At 43.9% G+C, this 17,652-nt stretch overlaps 1 protein-coding gene and 1 gene segment (V, D, J or C); both read left to right on the top strand.

Moving 5' to 3' along the window:
• The window catches only part of LOC128329616 (uncharacterized), a 38,788-nt gene extending 24,117 nt beyond the window's left edge, over nt 1–14,671 (top strand). Inside the window, exons 4-8 of the mRNA XM_053261124.1 lie at nt 3,708–4,004; nt 9,825–10,137; nt 11,084–11,121; nt 14,110–14,184; nt 14,304–14,671. Coding sequence (XP_053117099.1) covers nt 3,708–4,004; nt 9,825–10,137; nt 11,084–11,121; nt 14,110–14,184; nt 14,304–14,671 — 1,091 coding nt within the window. The remainder of the gene's footprint in view (nt 1–3,707; nt 4,005–9,824; nt 10,138–11,083; nt 11,122–14,109; nt 14,185–14,303) is intronic.
• LOC128330542 (immunoglobulin heavy variable 3-33-like) lies at nt 3,495–4,024 on the top strand. The segment is given in 2 exon segments: nt 3,495–3,602; nt 3,708–4,024. Coding segments are annotated over 2 exon segments (363 nt in total).
• Nucleotides 14,672–17,652: the final 2,981 nt, after the last annotated feature.

Raw genomic sequence — 17,652 nt, 5'->3', positions numbered from 1 at the left:
GTAATATTTAATTGGTTTAAGATGGTTTTTAAACAGAGTTTTATGTTAATTCAATGGTTTTTATTTTATGTTAATGTTAATCTTTTTAAAGGCCCTGAGCCTTTGTAGAATGGGCAGTATATCAATCAAAAATTGAATTGAATTGAACTAAATTAAATTAAATTAAATTAATTAAATTAAAACCTTCAGAAGTTATTCAATGAAATGATTCCCACAGGCTCTGTTGAAGCTGTCACAATGAATTACCGTTTTCGAAGATATCACTCTTTATTATGAGAAAGGTTGATTCAGCTTCTCCAGTTGGAACATTCTGCTTTTCAAGAGACTGTCAGGAGCTGCAAATTTTTTCCTGAGTCTCACTCTACACATAAAAGGATAAAATTGTCATCATTAAAGTAGTCCATATAAGTCTGCTTCAGCTGCTTCTCAAAAGGGGGCAGCAATGCTGTGCAGAAAATGGGTCATGGGGGGAAGAAAACGAAGAGGCTGGTTTGTGGTTTCAGCTGTGAAGCTGGCATTTCCTCAGCCGTTTGCTGGGGAAATGGCTGAGGGACACTATACTGGTCCCTTGACAATTGGACTCCACAGGAGACTTGCCTGTGATGTTCTATTAAAAGCTGATTCAGCGTAACCCAACCTTCCGATGTTTGGAGTGCACAGAATAGCTAAGAATGCTTTGACTTGCTTCCCCCTCTTATTTTATTTACGATTATTTATGAAGGAAACTAGATATCCAACACTTCACAAAACCATGCAATCATTGTGTTGGGGGCAGTTGTAGATCACTTGTGTTGGGGGCACATGTATCTAGCCCCACCCTCTGGCTGATGAAAATTATCCAAAACCCAGCCATTCCCAACAGATGTTTGTCTGGCCTCTGCTTGAAGACCCCCAGTAAGAAAAAGCCAATTGCAGAAGTGTTCTCTCTAACAGAGATTCCCAGATGTTGTTCACTAAAACTCCCAACATCTCTAGCTGCAATGGCCTTTGCAGGGGTGTAGCAAGGTTGGAGTGGGCCCAGAGACAAGATTTTAAAATGCCCCCCCCCCCAAGATCCTCATGGCTCTTTAAATGTTCAGCTCTCATGGTGGGGGTGGGGAGCAGCACGCTTTATACATGGTGGGAAGGGCGACGATCTCCCTCCCCTTCTACCCTGCTGGAGGCTGCTTAAGGCGTCACAGGGGAATGCCTACTCTAAACCTTCCTTAGCAGATGCTCCTCGATTCTCCAGCTACCTGCAGGAAAGGAGATTCCACAAACTTCACTATCCAGGGCGGTGTGGGGGCGGTTCTCGGTGTTTCAGAGAATGGAGAGCAAGAGGAAATGTCTCAAGCTTTTTCTTCCTCCCTGAAGATGACTTGATGGGAGCAGAGAGTAATGAAGTCACTGGGGAAAATATTCTACAGAGAGGTTGAAAAAGCTGCAGTGTAAATAAAGAGAGCAGCAAACAAACTGAGTAATTGGATGGGAACAAAACAAGCCACGAGGAGGAGAGAGAAAAGAGTTTTTGCTGGTCAGTAAACTTGCAAGCAGCTGCTGGGATAAGGTCATTGTTGTAAAAATAAACTAATTTGAAGCATTTTAAACTAATCCAAGTCAGTCTGTGGGGAAGAGGGGCACAGAGATGGGGTGGTGGAAAGCAAGGGAGAGAAATGACTTTAAACATCCCCCACCTTCCTCCCCGACCCCCGTTTCAGCCTTCTGTTGCAAACACACCAACATGAGCAGGCAGAAAGTTTTAAGCACAACCCCCACCCTCATCTTCTTCAGACTGCTCACCTCCTCTTTGCCTCCTCCCTCCCTCCCTCTCCACCATTCAGACGCATCTGTCAGCAAGGTGGGAGCAGTGGCTGCCTGGATAAACTGGGCGGGACGGGCACAGCAAAAACAGCTTGATCCCTGCACACAGCAGGGACCAGAGCCAGACAAAAAGCATTGCTTCAGGGCGGGCTTCCCTTTCCCCCACCACCAGCCCCATTAATGCCACCGCCTGTGGCGGCCCTCCCTGCACACCTACTCAGTAGCAGTGGTGGAGGAGCTAACCTAATGAGGATGGCAGAGGCTCCATGTCTTCTCTCTGTGTTGTGTTGTCTCTCTCTTTCTGAGTCTGTCTCTCAGTCCCTCCATCCCTAAAGAACAGCACAGTCAGAGTGGCCTTTGGGGATGGACGGTCACAAAGGGATAGGCAGGAGGCGGGCTGTGCTTCACACACTGGCTGGCTGGCGCGCTTTGAGTGCGATGGTCTCTCTCACTCCCGCCGTTGGCATATTCAAAAGCAAAGATCATGTGCCTTTCTGCCTCCCACGTGCAGCGCCCACCCAGCCAATGAGGACAGGGAAGGTCAGCAGGAGGAGGAGCCACAGGTGTGATAATGAAGCAAAAGAGGGTGTGGGGAAAGGAGGAGGGAGGGAGGAAGAGAGAGTATGGTGTGTGGTCCCCGCAGCAAGGATTTTTCGGGAACAAAAAAATATCATTTCCCCCCCTGGAAGAACTAATGAATGAACGCCGGGCAGGGGAGTCATGTGACTTATCTCTGGAAGGCCCCTCATGGGAGCAGGGCCCAGAGACAACTGCCTCCCCTTGCCCGATTATAATTACGCCCCTGGGCCTTTGGATGGAGATTATGGGAGTTGTCGTCAACAAAATCTGGGAATCCCTGTTAGAGGTAACACTGAATGGCAGGTCACTAATTCCATTGTCAAATGGTTGTTCTGCTTAAGAGATTGCACCTACTGATCAGTGGAAATTGATCCTCCTATAACAAGCCCTTTGGATTTAGGCCTCCACTCCAGGCAGCAAAGCACAAATCTTTGTCCTTTCTAGGTGACAGCCCTTCAGCTATTGAAGAATACTTCAGTGTCTCCTGAATCCTCCCCCCCCCGCCACAGGCTAAACATGCCCAGTAGCTTTAATGGCTGCATTCACAGATAATGCGGAATTGCAGTTGAATAGCCCTGCGGTTCCATGGACCCTACATCCGGATGCAGGGAAATGCAGTCAGACCTGGTGTTGAAACTGAGGGTTCAGGATTGGGACTCCAATCTGATCCAGTTTCATTGCCTCAACCCAGAAACCTATGATACGTCCAAATTCAGAACTGTAGGCTGCTGAGTTGAGGGAGGAAACTCCTCCATCAATGCCAGCCTGATTGGCTGGTTGAGAAGTACCACTGGGTGTATAACCCGCAACACATCTCTACTAGCAGTAATTTATAGTGAAACTGTTAATAAATTTCAGTATTCTGAATGGATAATACATGACATAAAGACAATGAATATAAAAACTAAAATTACTTTCCTATTGCATTCCAGAGATACAGAAATCCATCTTTGCAAAATATTTTGTAATGTGCATGCTTGAAGAGAAAGAGAGAAAGGTTGCTGCAGTCCAGGCCAGTGAAATGTCTTTTTATCTTGAGATTTATGCAAATTCAGGGCCAAGTTCCTCCTTAAATGGCTCTTTCACTCTACACTGACCCCAGCTATACACAGAGATACAAATCTTGTGTCACTGTGATCCCTTCCCAGTGAATCACTCTCAAGATATAGAAAGGAAGATGAGATTGTGGTTTGCATTGGTTTTCTTTTTCTCATTCCTCAAAGGTAATTCTTTCTACTACTGATATAAAAGGCCAGGGAAAAAATAGCTGCATTCTAGGGCTTCATGTGAAAGGGGTTCTCTCATCTCTCATCTCTCTTTCTTTTCAGGTATCCAATCACAGGTGCAGTTGGTGGAGTCTGGAGGAGATGTAAAAAGGCCTGGAGATTCCCTCCAACTCTCCTGCCAAGCCTCTGGGTTCAACTTTGGCAGCTATGGCATGAACTGGGTGCGGCAGGCTCCTGGGAAAGGACTGGAATGGGTTGCAGGGATATGGTATGATGGGAGCAAGCAATACTATGCTAATTCTGTGAAAGGACGCTTCACCATCACCAGGAACAATCCCTCAAACATGCTGTATCTGCAAATGAATAACCTGAAAGCCGAGGACACTGCCATGTATTACTGTGCGAGAGGCACACAGTGAGAGGAAGTGAATCTGAAGCTAGACAAAAACCCTGCTTTGCTACTGACAGCTGATTCAGCTGCAAGCTGATGGGGAACAGTAGTAGAAGGGAGACCATTCACCCACTGATTAACTTAACTGAGCCAAAACATCTTTGAATGCAAGTTTAATTTTCCTTTATTGACCTAAATGGGACAATATCAATATGCTTTACTGGCCAATCCAATGGGGTGAGAAGAAGTAACTCTGAGTTCCCTCATAAGTTCTAAGATCACAATGATTTTTACAATGAGATAAATTTTGAAAAGTGTCTGTGACCCACAAATTTGCCCTTAATACAGAATCACTGAGAACAAATAAATCTAGCTGTCCCTTGCCATATTTCCAACCTCCCCCATTTAAATTTGGGGGAGATTTCAGCAAGACACCCTCATGAGAAGGGAGTGGAATGGATGGCACAGAGAAGCAGTAGCAGACACTTATAAGAGTTCTCCAACTCCATGAAAGGGTGCTTCACCATCTCCACAAACAGCCCTTCAAATTTGCAGTTTCTGCAGGCGAGCCATCTGCAACGTGAAGACTCTGCACTTTAAGTGGCTATGAGAAAAGATGAGAAAGCACATAAAATAGAGCACCTGGCTGGAGCACCAAAACTTACAAAGGGGAAGAATGTGATTCTGAAGAGAGCAAGGCAGGTGCCTGTATTCTGCATGGAAGCCCATCAGTAAGTGTAGGGGCTGTGAGAGAGAAATGAAACACAATAAACCACCTGTAGAAAAGCCACCATAAAAATATTCCAAGTGTGTCCAAATTCAGGTTCATCTGGTGGGAACAGGAGTGGGCCTCATCAAGACTATAACTCTGCCTACACCTTTGCCTACATCTACACTACACCACCTCTGCCTACAACTTTGGGGACTCTCTGATAAGCTGGATCAGACACCCTTCCCAAAGGGACTGTATTGGATTGCCTCTGTATTGGATTGCCTTTACTGAAGGCACTGTGATATATTGTACTGAATCAGGAAATGGTTGATTCATTGTCTTCACTAAGAATTCCAAATGGTCATTCTGCCAGTAAAGAGACCACCTAGAGCTCCTCAATCTCTCAGGCATCTCTCTTGACACATATCTGGGGATCTCTTTCTAAGACCAACTCTGAAATTTCCACCCTACTTACTTCTCATAAGGGGGCAGCAGCAATTCAGAGAACAGAATTGAAAATACCCTTGGCCGTGAGGGGCATAACATGAACGGCTGAGCATGCTGGTTTGTGGTTTCAGTTTTGAGACTGATGATTTCCTCAGTGTTTTCTTCAGAATGGATAAACCCTTGAGAGTTTCACTCACCAATGACTTTTACACACACCAGGCTTCACCACGAGTTTACAGGGAGGCTTTACTGCAAACTCGAAGTTGTTCCAAAAAACCTATACAAAAAGTGGATTTTTTTTTACCCAATATATAAACCGGGCTACACGCTATGGCCTTAGGGATGTGCAAACTTGTTCAATATAGAGCTGGTTTGACATAAAACAGATTTGATTCAACAGTTTGGGGTCGGACTGAACCTCCCCCTGTTCAGTCCGACCCTGGAACAACCCCTCCCCCTAGCTGTTTGTTGGTTAAAAACCTTTAGTACTTATCCCTCCAGGGGACTTCTCTGAGGCCAGGTGGGGGGGGTGTGTGCTACAGAGTTTCCCCATCCCCACTCCAGCCTTCCTCATGCCCCAAATCACCCATGACCCAGGCCACACAGAGGCCCATTGCACATGAGTGGAAGCCTCCGGAATGGCCGCCACGAGTGGGAAAGGTCTGGAAAGGGCCAAAGAATGCCCAGACCAGGCAATTTATAGCATTAGGGAGGCCAGCACGGGAGGGGAAACTTTCGCGGACGCCTCTGGAGGGGGTAACTACTAAAAAAAAGTTTTCTAGAAAACGTTTGTGAACCAAGGGAGACCAATCACTCAGTGAGCCAAAAATTGACCTAAATGGGGCAGTATCATATTAAGTCTAAATGACTTACTGGCCAATGAGATGGGATGACAAGAAGAAATTCAGAGTTTCCTCTTGAGTTCCAAGATCACTGATATTTTCAAAATGAGATTAATTGTTAATAGTGTCTGTGACCCACAGCATTTCACCTTAATACTGCATCACTAAGAATGAGTGACCTCTGTTCTTCCCTTGCCACATTTCCAACATTTTGGCAAGATTTCAGCAAGACAGATTCATGCAAAGTGAGTTGAATGGAGTGCACAGATAAGGAATAGCAGAAGCTCAGAAGAGCTTTCACACTGCATGAAAGGGTGCTTCACCATCTCCATGAACAGCCCTTCAAATAGGCTGTTTCTGCAGATGAGCAATCTGAAATCTGAGAACTATGCCATGTAAGTGGTTATAAAAAGAGATGAGAAAGCAGGTAAAAATAGAGCATATCTGTTGTAAAAACAGAGCATCTGGCTGGAGCACCAAACCTTGCAAAGGGAAGAATATCAAACTGCAGAGGGCAAGGCACCATGGTGGCCCTTGAGGAGTTCCGTGAAGGATCCCACTGCACATCCAAATGGGAGACACAAACTATGGCCGGCAACTGTGCAAAACCTGCCTTTAAAGTAAATGAGATATGCCATAGTTGTGTCTTGTACAAGCACAAGCATTCTTTTGGCACACAGCACTAGTCTGGAACACACACTCCAGTATTACCAGTATTACCACGAGTTTTGCACTAGTGTGACATCATTACACAAGCTCTTCATTAGTGAGGATGTCAGCCAGTGCCTGCAGGTACCTGCTGTGGCAGGAAAAGGGGGGAGCTGTTGGGAAGATTCCCATTTATTCCAGGATTGAGGAACACTGAGACTGCTTAATGTTAGAAAATCAAAGAATTTCCAGAAGAGAGAATGTGATTGTCATAAACCATTCTGCAGTAGAAGATGACTCAAGCCCATCCTTCAATGCACTCCACAATCCCAGGCAAAAGTCCTAATCACCTCATTGGGCTTTCAGAGCACACTCAGCATAGTATTCTTTTGTCCAGCACCATTGTCACCCTTTCCTGTAGGAAGGTATGGTCCTCATTCTGCCTCAGGGCAAGATGCTGCCTCGTTCTACCCATGAAACAATAAAGCAGTGCGTATCCTCTCTGGATTCACCAATGGTGTGTTCATGTAATTGGGCCTCAGCTATACCATCCTGCTGTGCTGTGTATCCCTGACGTTCGTGCCTGCCCTGGTCTGTGCCTCTGGACCGACCCTGTTTCCAGTCCTGATCTGTGCAGCATGCTTGGCCGCAGCGGCACTGCTCTCTTGAGATCTCTGGACTTTGTCTGCCTTCATGACCGGTGAGGGATACACAGGTCCCCACTTCTGCCGCCTCCTCCCTTCCTGTCCCTGAAGAGAGAGATCCATCATCGGTCAAACAACAAGTGTCCAAATACGCCATTGGATGGAAGGGAGGTATACTAATCCCTGCTCTGAAATTTCTTGCTCCCTCTTTTCTTGCTCTCTTTCAAGTCTAAAGCTGTTCTCTAAGATCAATTCTCTGGTCAGCCTTGAGTGGACTTAATTTGGATCTCAAGACAAAATGCCTCTCCGTGAGCTTCAATTTAATGTTGTTGATACTATTAGCCAGGCTACAACACCTGGGGCTTTTTAGTTTAGAAAAAAGACGACTGCGGGGAGACATGAGAGAGGTCTATAAAATCAAGCATTGTGTGGAGAAAGTGGATAGAGAGAAATTCTTCTCCCTCTCTCATAACACTAGAAGCAGGGGTCATCCCATGAAATTGATTGCCGGGAAATCTAGGATAAGCAAACGGAAGTACTTTTTCACAGAATGCACAATCAACTTGTGGAAATCTATGCCACAAGATGTGGTGACAGCCAATAACCTGGATGGCTTTAAGAAGGGTTTGGATAACTTCATGGAGGAGAGGTCTATCAATGGCTACTAGTTGGAGGGCTATAGGCCACCTCCATCCTCAAAGGTAGAATACATCTGAGTACCAGTTGCAGGGGAATAACAGCAGGAGAGAGGGAATGCCCTCAACTCCTGCCTGTAGGCTTCCAGTGGCATCTGGTGGGCCACTGTGCGAAATGGGATGCTGGACTGGATGGGCCTTGGGCCTGATCCAGCAGGGCTGTTCTTATGTCCTTATGTTCTTAAGGTGTCACAGTGAATTGCCTTTTAGAAGATAACGCTCATAATAATGCTCAGTCTGGATGAAGGGGTTGATTCTCCTTCTCCAGTTGGAACATGCTGCTTTTCAAGAGACTGTCTGGAGCTGCAAATTTTTTCCTGAGTCTCACTCCACACATAATAGGATAAAATTGTCATCATTAAAGTAGTCCATATAAGTCTGCTTCAGCTGCTTCTCAAAAGGGGGCAGCAATGCTGTGCAGAAAATTGGCCACGAGGGGAAGAAAATGGAGAGGCTGGTTTGTGGTTTCAGCTGTGAAGCTGGCATTTCTTCAGCCGTTTGCTGGGGAAATGGCTGAGGGACACTATACTGGTCCCTTGACAATTAGACTGCACAGGTGACTTGCCTGTGATGTTCTATTAAAGGCTGATTCAGCGTAACCCAACTGTACTACATTTGGAGTGCACAGAATAGCTAAGAATGCTTTGACTTGCTTCCTCCCATTTTCTTAATTATGATTATTAACAAAGGAAGCTAGATATCCAACACTTCATAAAACCATGCAATCATTGTGTTGAGTGCAGTTGTAGATCACTTGTGTTGGGGGCGCATGTATCTAGCTCCACCCTCTGCTCGATGGAGGATTGATGGCATTGATGGCCTTGCCAAATTGTTCTTTAAGAAGTTGCACCTACTGTTCACTGGAAATTGATCTTCCTATAACAAGCCCTTTGGATTTAGGCCTGCCCTCCAGGCAGCAGAGCACAAAGCTACTGAAGAACACTGCCATGTCTCCTCCATTATTCTTTTTTTCCAGGCTGAACATGCCCAGTAGCTTTAATGGCTGCATTCACAGATAAGGCAGAATTACAGTTGAATAGGCCTGCAGTTCCATGGACACTACATCTGAATGTGGAGAAATGGAGTCAGGCCTGGTGATGAAACTGAGGGTTCACGATTGGGACTCCTATCAGAACCTTCAGGATGTTAAAGTTTCATTGGCACAACATGAGATTCCCAGCTGCCTGAAGGACGTCCAAATTCAGAATTGTCTGCTGCTGGCCCTAGAACCGAAGTTGAGGGAGGAAATTCCTCCCTCAACTCCAGCCTGATTGGCTGGTTGAGATGTGTCCTTGTGTGTGTGTAACCCACAACACATCTCTCCTAGCAGTAACTGATAGTGAAGCTGTTCATAAATTTCAGTATTCTCAAAGGAAAATACATGACATAATGACAATGAATATAAAAACTAAAATTGCTGCCCTATTGCATTCCATACAAAAAAATCCATCTTTGCAAAATAATTTGAAATGTGCATGCTTGAAGAGAGAGAGAGAGAAAGCTTGTTGCAGTCCAGGCCATTGCAATGTCTTTTTATCCTGAGATTTATGCAAATGCAGGGCCAACTTCCTCCTTAAATGGATCTTACACTCTCCACCGACCCCAGCTACTCCCAGAGACACGACTCCTGTGCCACTGAGACCACTTCCCAGTGACTGTCTCAAAGCTATAGAAAGGAAAATGAGATTGTGGTTTGCATTGGTCTTCATTTTCACATCCTTCAAAGGTAGTTCTTTTGTCTATCAATATAAAAGGCCAGTAAATAAAATAAAATAATAGCTGCATTCTAGGGCTTCATGTGAAAGGGATTCTCTCATCTCTCATCTCTTTTTCTTTGCAGGTATCCAATCACAGGTGCAGTTGGTGGAGTCTGGAGGGGATGTCAAAAGGCCTGGAGATTCCCTCCAACTCTCCTGCCAAGCCTCCGGGTTCACCTTCAGCAGCTACCGCATGAACTGGGTGCGGCAGGCTCCTGGGAAGGGACTGGAATGGGTTGCATGGATACACGATGATGGAGCTGTACAATACTATGCTGACTCTGTGAAAGGGCGCTTCACCATCACCAGGAACAATCCCTCAAACATGCTATATCTGCAAATGAATAACCTGAAAGCCGAGGACACTGCTATGTATTACTGTGCAAGAGGCACACCGTGAGAGGAAGTGGATCTGAAGCTAGACAAAAACCCTGCTTTGCTACGGACAGCTGATTCATCTGAAAGCTGGTGGGCAATAGTAGTAGATGGGAGACCAATTGCCCAAAGAGTGAATCGACTGAGCCACAATCTTTGAATGCAAGTTTAATTTTCCTTTCTTGACCTATCAATATGCTTTACTGGCCAATCCAATGGGGTGATAAGGAGTATTTCAGACTCAGAGTTACCTCATAAGTACCTCATAAGTTCTAAATCACAATGATTTTCAAAATGAGGTTAATTTTTAAAAGTGTCTGTGAACCACAAGGTTGCACCTTTATGTAGAATCACTGAGAACAAATAAATCTGCCTGTCCCTTGCCATATTTCCAACCTCCCCCATTTAAATTTGAGTGAGATTTCAGCAAGACACAGTCATGTGAAGGGAGTGGAATGGATTGCACAGAGAAGCAATTGTGGAAGCTTAGAAGAGTCCTCTGACTCCATGAAATTGCGCTTCACCACCCCCACGAACAGCCCTTCAAATATGCTCTTTCTGCAGTCAAGCAATCTGAACCCTAAGGACTCTGCCCATCAAGTGCCTATGAAAAATGATGTGAAAGCAGATAAAATAGAGCATCTGGCTGGAGCACCAAAACTTACAAGGGGGAAGAATGTGGTTCTGAAGAGGGCAAGGCAGGTCCAATCTTCCAACTCTTGGTCCTAAATTTCCTGGCAATCAATTTCATGGGATGACCCCTGGTGCTAGTGTTATGCTAGAGGGAGAAAATTTTCTCTCTATCCACTTTCTCCAAACCCTGCATGATTTTATAGCCTTCTATCATGTCTCCCCACAGTTGTCTTTTTTCTGAACTAAAAAGCCCCAGGTGTTTTAGCCTTGCATCATAAGGAAGGTGCCCTAGGCTCCTGATCATCTTGGTTGCCCTCTTCTGCACCTTTTCCAGTTCTCCAATGTCCTTCTTTATATCTATTGACCAGAATGGTACGCAGTACTCCAAGTGTGGCTGTACCATAGTTTTGTATAAGGGAAATATAATATTAGCAGTTTTATTTTCAAACCCTTTCTCTTTTACAACAACCCTGTGAAGTAGGTTAGGCTGAGAGAGAAGTGACTGGCCCAGAGTCACCCAGCTAGTCTCATGGCTGAATGGGGATTTGAACTTGTGTCTCCCTGGTCCTAGTCCAGCACTCTAATCACTACACCGCACTGGCTCTGTGTTTACATGTGTGTGATTTGGTCACTAACTGTGCACACACATCAATAGTCATTCCACAATGTAAGTAAAAAACTGTTGATATGTATAATGTGAGAAAGGGTGCAGCCCTTAACATTGAAAACCAGTTTAGCAATGGAGAGATCTTTCTATTTCCACTCCACTGAATTTCATTATTTTCCCTTTCATTTCAGGCTTTCAGATGGGGCTTTCTCAGTTGTCACCCCTAGGTTGTGGAATGCTCTCCCCTTGAGTATAAGAGACTTAATATCTTGGGGGGCCTTCAAGAAAGCCCTAAAGGCCCACCATTTCCACCTGGATTTTAGTAATATTTAATTAGTTTTAAATGGTTTTTAAATAGAGGTTTATGTTAATTTGACAGTTTTTCTTTTATGTGTATGTTAATCATTTTAAAGACCCTGAGCCTTTGTAGGATGGGCAGTATATCAATCAATCATTCAAATTAAATTAAATTAAATTAATGAAATGAAATGATTCCCACAGGTTCTGTTGAAGCTGTCACAGTGAATTGCTGTTTTTGAAGATATCGCTCTTCATTATGAGAAGTCCAGAAGGGGCTGATTCGCACTCTCCAACTGGAACATGCTGCTTTAGGGAGCTGCGAAATCTTTCCTGAGTCTCACTCCACACATCATAGAATAAGATGTTCATAATTAAAATACAACGCGTAATTTCACACAACGCGTGATCCACTTGTGGAACTCTCTGCCACAGGATGTGGTGACGGCCAACAACCTGGATGGCTTTAAGAGGGGTTTGGATGACTTCATGGAGAAGAGGTCTATCAATGGCTACTAGTCAGAGGGCTGTGGGCCACCTCCAGCCTCAAGGGTGTGCCTCTGAGTACCAGTTGCAGGGGAGCAATGGCAGGAGAGAGGGCATGCCCTCAACTCCTGCCTGGGGCTTCCAGCGGCATCTGGTGGGCCACTGTGTGAAACAGGATGCTGGACTAGATGGGCCTTGAGCCTGATCCAGCAGGGCTGTTCTTATGTTCTTATGTAAAATAGGCCAAGCAAGTCTGCTTCAGCTGCTTCTCAAAAGGGGGCAGCAATGCTTTCGAAACGTTTATATTAACGAAAGGTTTATATTAATTTTCTTGTAGATCTAATTGGAGGCCGCCTCACTGGGCATGAAGCATCTTAATTGGTACTGGGCTATGTATCTTCAAGCTCTTGGTGCTTGAAGGTTAGCAAGCTTTTTCCCCCTCAACATGTTATAGGTGGAAAGGCTGCCTCCATAAAGATTTGACTGGCGAGCTATTGTTGTTTGAGCTCAGGGAGGAGGAAATTTGGTATGTTTTGGTCTGTGCACAAGGGGAAGAATGTTATGTATATTATTACGGCTATCCATTTAAGTTGCTGGGCAGAAGATTAGTAAGTGCTTGTCTTATCTTTACAGAATATTGTAGTTCTCTGAGGAAGGACTAATTCCGAAATGGGCTCAAGAATCCCGGGCTAGCCTATAAGGACTTTTTTCACCATTGCAAGACTTTATTCTTAACATAGAAAAAGAAGAAAAGTTTTTGTTCAATCTACTGAGATGCAATATTTTTTACATATGTATGTGCAGATACAACTTGCAAGACAATTGTTATTGTTACTCATTCAAGGACTTTATTCACCATTGCAAGACTTTATTCTTAATAGAGACAAGAAAATACTTTTTTCACATACTTATGCTGTTTTTTCAAATATATGAATGTCTTCTGTGAACTGAATTTGTATTCATCTTTAACAATGATTTTTGTTCAGTTTACTGAGATGTAATGTCTTTGACATATGTATGTGCAGATATAACTTGCAAGACAATTGTTACTGCTATTCATTTATTCTATGACTATTAATACAGTATCTTCAGTCACAGAAAATATGGACACATGTGTTCTGTTTATTTCCTCCATATAGACCCTTAGGTACAGAATAGCTTGTGTTTTTGCATTTCCTGGCATTCTTTTTGAGGCCCCTCTGTCCCACTATTGTGCACGGTTCCTTTTTTGGCTTTTTCCTGTGTTTTCCTGTTGATTCAGTGTGCATCCCTCTGCTGTTGTATCTCTTTCATTATTCTTTTCCCCCAGGCTAAACATGCCCAGTAGCTTTAATGGCTGCATTCAAAGATAATGAGGAACTGCAGTTGAATAGGCCTGCCACTTCATGGGCACTACATCTGAATGTTGGAAATTGTAGTCAGACCTGGCATTGAAACTGAGGGTTCTGGATTGTGACTACAATCTGATAAAGTTTCATCACCTCAACCTGAGGTTCCCAGCAGCCTATGGCACATCCAAATTCAGAACTGTAGGCTGCTGGCCCTGGAAACAGAGTTGAGGGAGGAAACTCCTCCATCAACTCTGGTCTGATTGCCTGGTTGAGATGTACCATTGGATGTATAACCCACAATAAGTCTCTACTAGCAGTAATTTATAGTGAAGCTGTTAATACATTTCAGTATTCTGAAAGGAGAATGCATGAGATAAAGACAATGAAAATAAAAACTAAAATTGCTGTCCTATTGCATTCCATAGATACAGAAATCCATCTTTGCAAAATATTTTGTAATGTGCATGCTTGAAGAGAGAGAGAGAAAGCTTGTTGCAGTCCAGGCCATTGCAATGTCTTTTTATCCTGAGATTTATGCAAATGCTGGGCCAACTTCCTCCTTAAATGGATCTTACACTCTCCACCGACCCCACCTACACCCAGAGAAACACCTCTTGGGTCACTGTGATCCCTTCCCAGTGAATCACTGCAAAGCTATAGAACGGAAGATGAGATTGTGGTTTGCGTTGGTTTTCTTTTTAACATTCCTCAAAGGTAATTCTTTCTACTACTGGTAGAAAGGGCTATCCAAAAAATAGCTGCATTCTAGGGCTTCATGTGAAAGGGGTTTTCTCATCTCTCATCTCCCATCTCCCATCTCTCTTTCTTTGCAGGTATCCAATCACAGGTGCAGTTGGTAGAAACTGGAGGGGATGTCAAAAGGCCTGGAGATTCCCTCCGCCTCTCCTGCCGAGCCTCCGGGTTCACCTTCAGCAGCTACGACATGAACTGGGTACGGCAGGCTCCTGGGAAGGGACTGGAATGGGTTTCATGGATACGCAGTGATGGAGCTGTACAATACTATGCTGACTCTGTGAAAGGGCGCTTCACCATCACCAGGAACAATCCCTCAAACATGCTGTATCTGCAAATGAGCAACCTGAAAGCCGAGGACACTGCCATGTATTACTGTGCGAGAGACACAGTGAGAGGAAGTGGATCTGAAGCTAGACAAAAACCCTGCTTTGCTACTGACAGCTGATTCAGCTGAAAGCTGATGGGAAATAGTAGCTGAAGGGAGACCAATCCCCCAGTGAGTAACTTAAGTGAGCCAAAAATTGACCTTGGATGATTTGGTTTGGAGCCATCATTCACAAAAGGGCATGAATGTGCCACCCTTCAGCCATGTAATTACATTCCACATTGCATGGGGTTAGTGGAACTGGCTGAAATTGAAGCTGGAAAATAGGGTGAACATGTGGGTTCAATGATTACATATGAGTGAAGCAGTCAGTGACCCAGAGCCCAGAACAGAAGCCAAATTAAATCAAAACCTGTCAATAAGCTTGATGCCATTATGGATACAGACTCTAAGACTGACTTTTTTTCAACTGAGTCCCAGCCCAGGTATGGATGGATCTCTGTTTCCCTTCCCTCAAATGTCCCATTTCCCTTTCATTTCTGTTCTGCTCTCTTCCACCGAGATCTACAGGTTGGTTGGTTTTACATTACCTCAAATGCACACACACAATCTGCATTCAGATCCATCCATCCATCCATCCATTCATCCAAGAATATTCACACCTTCCTGATTCCAACAGTTAGCACAATAAAATGTTGCTATGGCCACATTTGAGGGGGCTTTTCCCTCCAATTTGTGGCATGCTTAGAATGTGTACCCATCACAGTGTTTTGCAATATTCAATCTGCTAGGGAGTGATGGGAAATTCCACCCTGAATTTTGTGGAAAATAGGAAATTTGTAGCATCCATATGGAATAGCCATCTGCCTGTCCTGAAGGAAGTGCGGCTTCATCTTTGTACACAGTTTAGCAGAAACTTCTGTTAGTTCAAAATGCGGCTGCCAGATTAGTCTCCAGATTAACTCAGAGTGAAATCATGCCTGTTCTTAAACAGTTGCACTGGCTGCTGGTATATTTGTTGGGAAAAATAAAACTGTTGGTTATTTAAAGTCCTGAATGGCTTAGGCCTGGACTACTTGAGGGAATGCCTTTCCCTGCAAGGTACCCATCACTTATTAAGACCATCAGGAGAGGTCCATCTTTGGGTGACATTAGTTCAACTGGCAGAAACCTGAGATCAGGCTTCCTCAGTTGTTGCCCCTATGTTGTGGAACATGCTCCCAATGAGTATTACTGTCTTTGGAGGCCTTCAAGAGAACCACAAAGATTCAGCTTTTCAGCCTGACTTTTAATAATATTTAATTGGTTTTTAAAATGAGTTAATTGTAACTGTTTTTATTTTATATGTATGTTAATATTTTAAAATGTTATATTATTTTAATTTGTTTGTATGTTTACAGCAATGAACCTTTCTGGGATGGATGGTATATCAATCAATGAATTAAATTAATAAATTAAATTAAATTAAATTAAAACCTTCAGAATTTATTCAAGGAAATGAATCTCACAGGTCCTGGTGAAGGTGTCAGAGTGCATTGCCTTTTTGGAAGATATCGCTCTGTATTATGCTGAGTACAGAAGGGGTTGATTCACCTTCTCCATTTGGAATGTGATATTTTTAAAGAGATGATATGGACCTGCTAATTCTCTCCTGGGTCTCACTTTTATGCCTCATTAAAGCAGGCCAGGCAAGTCTGTTTCAGCTGCTTCTCAAAAGGGGGCAGCAGCGTTCTGCAGAAAACTGTAGAACTGTAGAAAAGTGTAGCAAAAGCCATTGGCTATGAGGGGAAGTAAATGGAGAGGCTGGTTTGGGATTTAAGCTGTGGAGCTGGCATTTCCGCCATTTCCTCAGGAAACAGGTGAGGGACATTATACTAGTCCCTGGACAATTAGACTCAGCCAGAGACTTGCCTATGTTGTTCTATTAAAAGCTGATTCAGTGTTACCCGACTTTCCTATATGTGGAATGTGCAGAAAAGCTTAGAATGCATTGATTTGGTTCCCTGTCATTTGTTCCATTGTTTAAAAAGTTGCTCCTAATGTTCAATGGAAATCTACCCTCCTATAACAAGCCCATTGGATTTAGGCCTGTCCTCTTGGCAGCAAAGCAGATATCTTTGTCCTTGGATGTGACCGTTCTTCAGCTCTTTGAAGAACACTGCCATGTCTCCTTCCTCCTTTTTTTCCAGGTTAAATATACCCAGTTGCTTTAATGTTTCCTCACAGAGTTTGTTTCCTTTATGGAAACACATGAACATATTAGCACAGTTGTGCCATGGATAGCCAGTGGAAATCATGGCTGTCCATTGAGCAACTTAAATGGCTCCATTCTTATGTCTTCAACATCTCAGTCCTCAGCTTTGCAATTGAAAGGATCCACTGTGACTCACTGAAAAGCAAGCTGGAAGCTGGTCAAGTGCATTCTATAAGCCAGTCACCCACAATCACCACTTCTTCTTCTGCTTGGTTTCTTCTCAGAGGTCGTGGGCACAAACCCTTTTTGGATACACCATGATCTGCTGTCCATCCAAGCCAAATGCAGATGTCAGCATAGCTTCATCTCTGCTTATGTTCAGCTTGTGACAGGCTGCACTTTTCCATAGGCATTAATGCTAATCCAGGCATATCCCATCCTATTACTATGCATATGTTTGTTTTTCTTTGGAGGGGGCTGATAAGTGTATCCCTTTGTCTCTGTCAAAATCAAAGTTTACTCAAACCCAAAACAATTCATAATGAAAATAAAGAAAAAAGTCTGTCATTGTGATTTTGCTTTGCATTCCAGAATTCAATGGCATTTCCTCACCCCAAATTTCCTTCAGTCTGCCAGGTGGAGACCTTTACTTATTCCTGTCAATCAATTTTTAACCTGTCAATCAATACTTATTCCAAATGGCCAAATCCCATCAGGTCATTACACTCTTCCTTTGACTGGAAAATGTAGTTTGACTGCCAGTGTTTGGCAAAGAGATGAGTATTATGGTGCAAAGTATGAGGTGGAAGAAAGTAAAGAACATAAGAACAGCCCTGCAGGATCAGGCCCATCAGATGCTACTGGAAGCCTACGGGCAGGAGTTGAGGGCATACCCTCACTCCTGCTG

The sequence above is a fragment of the Hemicordylus capensis genome, chromosome 6 (assembly GCF_027244095.1).
Source record: "Hemicordylus capensis ecotype Gifberg chromosome 6, rHemCap1.1.pri, whole genome shotgun sequence".
In the NCBI taxonomy this organism is placed as follows: Eukaryota; Metazoa; Chordata; class Lepidosauria; order Squamata; family Cordylidae; genus Hemicordylus; species Hemicordylus capensis.
This window is presented reverse-complemented; position numbering and strand designations above follow the sequence as displayed.